This window comes from Colobus angolensis, unplaced genomic scaffold (assembly GCF_000951035.1).
Source record: "Colobus angolensis palliatus isolate OR3802 unplaced genomic scaffold, Cang.pa_1.0 Scaffold9, whole genome shotgun sequence".
NCBI classification, from domain to species: Eukaryota; Metazoa; Chordata; class Mammalia; order Primates; family Cercopithecidae; genus Colobus; species Colobus angolensis.
Genome location: NW_012122931.1, coordinates 5,158,402 through 5,164,947, shown reverse-complemented (window position 1 = coordinate 5,164,947; position 6,546 = coordinate 5,158,402). Strand labels below are relative to the sequence as shown.

At 54.2% G+C, this 6,546-nt stretch overlaps 1 protein-coding gene across 1 annotated transcript in view; it reads right to left on the bottom strand.

Moving 5' to 3' along the window:
* PTGES (prostaglandin E synthase) overlaps window positions 1–5,152 on the bottom strand; it is a 15,942-nt gene extending 10,790 nt beyond the window's left edge. The window contains exons 1-2 of the mRNA XM_011931212.1: window positions 4,969–5,152; window positions 437–519 (exon numbers count right to left, since the gene is read on the bottom strand). Of these exons, the coding sequence (XP_011786602.1) occupies window positions 437–519; window positions 4,969–5,094 (209 nt within the window). The 5' untranslated portion in view covers window positions 5,095–5,152. The remainder of the gene's footprint in view (window positions 1–436; window positions 520–4,968) is intronic.
* Window positions 5,153–6,546: the final 1,394 nt, after the last annotated feature.

Here is a 6,546-nt window from a genome sequence, read left to right as displayed (position 1 = left end):
AAAAAAAAAAAAAAAAAAAAAAGCACGTACAGACCAGTGGATAAAGGGTCATTTTAGGGGGCACAAAGGGAAAAGTGTGGCATGCGTGTTTGTAAATGCAGGAAGTCTCTATGGGAAGATGCACGGCCACTGGCAGGAGTGTTTGCCCCTGGCCAGTAGAACTGTGTAGTGCCTGGAAGTCAGAGGTAGGAGGGAGACTGAATTTTCACTGAAGACACCTTTCTCACTTTGTAATTGTGAGTCATGACCACGTCTTACTTTTCCAAAGTTCATTAGAAATGAAATCACTGAATAAAGTCAAACAGTCAGAGAAGGTCAGGAACACAGAAAACCTCGGCACCTGAGAGTCCTCCAAGCCGCCCCCCGTGTGCAGAAGAAGGTCTGAAAGGGCAGGCCGTGGCCAGGTGTGGCCAGGCTAGGGGCCCGAAGTACTTGCCTGAGGCAGCGCTCCACATCGGGGTCGCTCCGGCAATACTGGGGGCCTCCGTGTCTCAGGGCATCCTCGGGGTTGGCAAAGGCCTGAAATACACCAGTTGAGAGTCACTGGTAGTGAGACAAACAGCCTAGTTGACTGGGGCTGTGTTTTGTCCATGACCAGAGTTCACAGTGGCAGGACAGAGGTGCAGTTACACACACGCCCATCCAACCATCATCCACGATTCCTACCCTGTGCTGGGGGCTGGGAGCTCACCATGAACAGGCCCCCCTGTCTCTGCTTTTATGAAGCTCACAGTCTGCTGGGGGAGTTGCTTATGAACCAGGGAAGGCCAGGGTGTCTCACCTGTTAAGGAGAAACACGGCTGGCCTTGAGAACGTTTACGTGGGACCTGACCCAGTCTGAGGGTCTGAGAAGGCTTCTCTGAGGCAGTGACATGAAAGCTGAGGCTTAGGGCTGGATGAGGTGGCTCACACCAGCAATCCCAGAACTTTGGGAGGCCAAGGCTCAGGAGCTCAGGAGTTCAAGACCAGCCTGGCCAGCATAGCAAGACCCCACCTCTAAAGCAAGCCAGTTGCAGTGGCTTATGCCTATAATCCCAGCACTATGGGGAGCCAAGGTAGGAAGATTGCTTGAGCTTCCAGGAGTTTGAGACCAACCTGGGCAACACAGCAAGGCCAATCTCTAAAACAAACAAACAAGCTGGGTACAGTGGCTCATGTCTGTAATCTCAGCACTTTGGGAGGCCCAGGCAGGTGGATCACTTGAGCTCAGGAGTTCAAGACCAGCCTGGGAAACATGATGAAACCCCATCTCTACAAAAAATGCAAACATTAGCTGTGTGTGGTGGTACACACCTGTGGTCCCAGGTACTTGGCAGGGGGGCTGAGGCAGGAGGATTGCTTGAGCCCAGGAGGTTGAGGATACAGAGAGCCATGATCTCGCCACTGCACTCCAGCCTGGGCAACAGAGCCAGACTCTGTCTCCAATAATAATAATAACAATAATGATAATAATAATAATAATAATAAAACAAATGATCTGAGGCTTGAAAGATGCATTGACATTAACCAGATGAAGGGAGGGCTGGAGCAACAGCATTCAAAGCAGAAGGGACAGCACATGCAAAGGCCCTGAGGCTGGAAGAAGTTGGGCGTGTGTGAAGAACAGAAAACCAGCACACTGGAGCACAGAGGGCAAGGGACAGGGGCCCAAGATAAAGGTACAGGGGTCATCAGGGTCCTGGCGGCACCTGAAGAATTTGGACTTTGCACTACAAGCCATGAGAGGGTCTTGAGAGCCCCAGGCTGAAAACCCAGCTCCACGCTGATTAACCACAGGATCCTGAACTCTGTAAACGCAGGAGAAATCACAGCTCATGTGCCGTGTGCCGAGTAAGAGGGAGACCTGGAGAAGCCACTAGGACAATGCCCAGCACAAAGACGTGCTCAGTGAATTGTCACTTTCTCTCATTGGAAAGCAGAGACATAAAGTCACACTGAGATCATCGGAGGCCCATGACTCCTGCTCCACTGTTCCCTGCCGGCATCCAGAGAGTCAAACCCCACCAGCCCCACAGCAGAGCCTGAATCGCAGCAGCAGGTTTTCTACATTGTTCAGATGACGGCAAATCCTGTGCTTCTGACTCATGACTGTCCCCGAGAGCTGGTTTGTCCTCCCTGGTGGGCCTGCCCTACCCTACCCCAGAGAAGAATGCAGCTCAGATCTTCGAGACTGGAACCTTTGTACTCCAAATTCCTCTCTGCTGGCCCTTAAATCAGTGAATCACTGAAGGCTCTGTCCGTGGATCCGTGATACCTTTCAAGGGGCCTCAGCATACAGTGAGCACTGCCTTAGGAGTCCACTGCCCATCAGGTTGCTCCCCCTGGAGATACAACTCAAATACAAGCCAGCCAGGCCAGAGCCAGCTGCAGTGAAGACCAGGAAGCCCCCGGCGTCAGCAGCCGAGGTGCCACCTTAGCTGGGGTGGAGGCCAGCCTTTGGTTGCTCTCCCTTGAAAGCAACCTGAGGCTGCTGTGCTCACATTAATTTCAGTTATTTATAAGTCTTTTTTTTTTTTTTGAGACGGAGTCTCGCTCTGTCGCCCAGGCTGGAGTGCAGTGGCTGGATCTCAGCTCACTGCAAGCTCCACCTCCCGGGTTCACGCCATTCTCCTGCCTCAGCCTCCCGAGTAGCTGAGACTACAGGCGCCCGCCACCTTGCCCGGGCTAGTTTTTTGTATTTTTTAGTAGAGACGGGGTTTCACCGTGTTAGCCAGGATGGTCTCGATCTCCTGACCTTGTGATCCGCCCGTCTCGGCCTCCCAAAGTGCTGGGATTAGAGGCTTGAGCCACCGCGCCCGGCCACTTATAAGTCTTAAGGACAAACATTGGTGGGGCGTTGCACTCTCCTGGCACTGCTGGCACGACCCTCACTTACAGATGAGGACACTGAGCTCCCAGACTTGTCCAGGTCCCCAGGCTGGTGGGTGGAGGAGCCAGGGCCTGCGACTGTCACCTCCAGCAAGTCCTTCCTGGATGATGCTGCGCGCCCAGAGCAGAGATAAGGGGGGACCACGTTGTCATGAGGAACACCTCAGGAGCAGCCCAAGGAGTGGGATTTTCCTTCTGCGGTGTCCCTGCCAATCAGGCAGAAAGGCTCTGGGACAGGTTCGCCTCCTCCCCTCTCTGAATTCATGTTAAAAGAAAATCACGGCTGGCCACAGTGGCTCACACCTGTAACCCCAAAACTCTGGGAGGCCAAGATGGGATGATCACTTGAGCCTAAGAGTTTGAGACCAGCCTGGGCAACATGGCAAAACCCCATCTCTGCCTAAAACATAAAAAATGAGGCGTGGCGACACACACCTCTCAGCTCCTTGGGAGGCTGAAGTGGGAGGATCACCTGAGCCTGGGAAGTCAAGGCTACAATGAGCTATGATTGCACCATTGCACTCCATCCTGGGCCACAGAGCAAGACCCTGTCTCTAAAATAAATAAATAATAATTAAAAAAAAAAAAAGGAATCGTTGGCCTGCTGTTAAGAACCCAAGCCTCGGCCAGGTATGGTGGCTCACGCCTGTAATTCTAGCACTTTGGGAGGCCGAGGTGGGTGGATCACCTGAGGTTGGGAGTTCAAGACCAGCCTGGACAACATGGTGAAACCCCATCTCTACTAAAAATACAAAAATTAGCCAGGCATGGTGGTGCGTGTCTGTAATGCCAGCTATGGGGAGGTTGAGGCAGCAGAATTGCTTGAACCCAGGAGGTGGAGGTTGCAGTGAGCAGAGATCACGCCACTGCACTCCAGCCTGGACAGCAGGCAAAAAAAACAAAAAAGGAATCCCAGCCTCCAAGACAGGATGTGAGCTCTGAAGCTGGACACCGGAGTTCAAACTGGGCTGTGTGACCTTCACAAGTGATGTCTCCTCTCTGAGCCCAGGTTCCTCACCTAGAAAATGGGATGACTGTGGGGCCTCCCCTGCTCCCCAGGGCTGTGGCGGGGATCTCATGCTCAGCTCCAGGCCACATTCAGTCCTCTGGGAAGGATTCAATGAGTGAATGCAGCTGTTCTGCTTGATGCACAGATCCCATATCCCGGGACCCAGCCAATACAGGGAGAAGTCAGAAGCCATCAGCATGCTGTAGCCTCTAGGCATCCTATCACTTGGGCAGCTGCCCTGCCTTTAATCCTGCCTGTACCTGCAGCAGGGCCTGAGCCTGGCTCATGGCCAAGATCCTCACTCCCCAGGATCCACCCGCATGCAGTGCCAGAGCCAGCCTCACATTGCCTTTGAACTGGACACAGGGGAAGACAGAGGCAGTTTCAGGAAAAGATTGCTCTATTAAAATACCTGGGGTGGAAGCAACAGGTACCCGGGGTCTTTCTGCATTCTGCTGCCAGGACAGCCGACAAGATCAGCCTATGACTTTGCAGACTCGCCGTCCAGTGTGACGGACGCTGCTGGAACTTGCCCCGGCCCAGCTCTGGGACTCGTTAATGTTGTTTTGGTTCAGGGGCTCAGATTGGTGGGGAAAGTCCTCCCTGAGCACCCCGGTGGTGCCTGGCTGGGAGCTGGCCTCTGGAGGCTTGTTAGTGACATTTGCCGAGAGTTGGGAATTTCCACTTCAACATTTCTCGGACTCCTGTTTTGCCGGTTCCCACTCCACCCAGATATCAGACCTCCCGTGCCGGGAAGCCACCAGGTTAGACAGAGGCTTTGTGCTGTCACGCTCCCACACTCCACCCTCCAGAACCTGCTTCTCTCACAGACACTCGCTGGCTCTCTCCGTGCCAAGAACTCAGCCCGGTGGCACAGCAAGCGAGTAAGTGCTCTTAAGCCAGAGAGGAGAAGGTGCAGGCCTTGCTGACAAGCCGGGCTGGCAGGGAGCCACCCGGTGGGGCTGCAGGGGGTGCCCAGCTCCCAGCCCTGCACACACCTTGGCCACATTTCCCTATCCCGGGGCTTTCCTGGCAGGACATGGAGAGAAGCAAGTAAGACCCAGGCCGGGGACTCCCAGGGAGGCAGGTACCTTCTTCCGCAGCCTCACTTGGCCCGTGATGATGGCCACCACGTACATCTTGATGACCAGCAGCGTGCTGCAGAGCAGGAAGGCCGGGAGGGCCGGGCTGCTCATCGCCAGGCTGTGGGCAGGCATCTCTGGCCAGCGCAGCTCAACTGTGGGTGTGATCAGCTCGACGGAGGAGCAGCCTGCAGGGAAAGCACAAAGGGGGCGGGGAGAGCCTTTCTGCGGCCAGCGCCGCCCACGCCCCGCCCCAGGGCCGCGGCAGCGGGGTCCCCTTCTCCTGTGAAGAGAAAGAAAGCAGCCCCTGGAGCTCCAAGAAACAGAGTCTCGGGGTGTCCCAGACCCTGTCCCTGGCTCTGGGTCCCTCTTCCCTGGCAAACCTTCAAAAACTTTCAAATCTGTTTCAGAGCTGTTTCCTTATCTGTAGTGTGGGAGCATGTGGCCGTGCCTGCCTTCTAGGGAATGAGGAGGCCGGGCACCTGGCGGGACCTCTGCACGTAGTGAGTATTGCTGCCTCCTGTCCACCTCCACAGGGTCAGGGTAGGTAGTGGGCATGAGGACCACGCCATGCGCCCCCACACTCGGCCTGGACACTGGAGCTGCAGCCACAAGGACATGACTTTGCCATCTGTGGCAGGCTGAAGGATGCCCTCCACCCCCAAAGACACCCATGCCCCAATCCCTAGAACCCATGACTGTGACTATGTGGCAAAAGAGACTTTTCACAAGGGATTTAGTAAGGATCTTGAGATGGGAGAGATGATCCTAATTTATCTGAATGAGCCCAGTGTAATCAGAGGGGGCCTTCCAAGAGGGAGGCAGTAGAATTAGAGAAAAGATATAAAAACAGATGCGGAATTAAGAGAGGAGATGAAAGGACACAGAGCAGGAGTCAGACAGGAGAGATGCTACCCTGCTGGCCTTGAAGATAAAGGAGAGATCACGGTCCAAGAAATACCAGAGGTCTTTAGAAACTGGAAAAGGGGACAAAACAAACTCTCCCCTGAGCCTCCAGACAGAACGCAGCCCTCCCGACACTTTGATTTTAGCCCTGTGAGACCCACTTCAGGCTGCATCCACCAGAACTGTCAGAGAATGAAGTTGTGTTGCTTTAAGCCACTAAGTCTGTGGTAATTTGCTATAGCAGGGATGGGGAACCAGCACGTGGCTCCACTGACTTCCTGAGCATCACTTGACTACTCTGGGACTCTTTTCCCAGGCACATGCTTTGATTCTTCATCACAAAATCTCCCCAAAAGACCCATCAACGGACTCTTCAGTAGAAAGCGGACTGGGCCAGGTGTGGTGGCTCACACCTGTCATCCCAGCACTTTGGGAGGCCGGGCAGATTGCTTGAACTCAGGAGCTTGAGACCAGCCTGGGCAACATAGGGAGACTCTGTCTCTACAAAAAAAAAATTTTAAATTAGCTGGGCATGGTGGTGCTCACCTGTAGTCCCAGCTACTCAGGAGACTGAAGTGGGAGGATCACCTGAACCCAGGAGGCTGAGGCTGCAGCGAGCCGTGATCTCGCCACTGCACTCTAGCCTGGGTGACAGAGCAAGACCCTGTCTCAAAAAAAGAA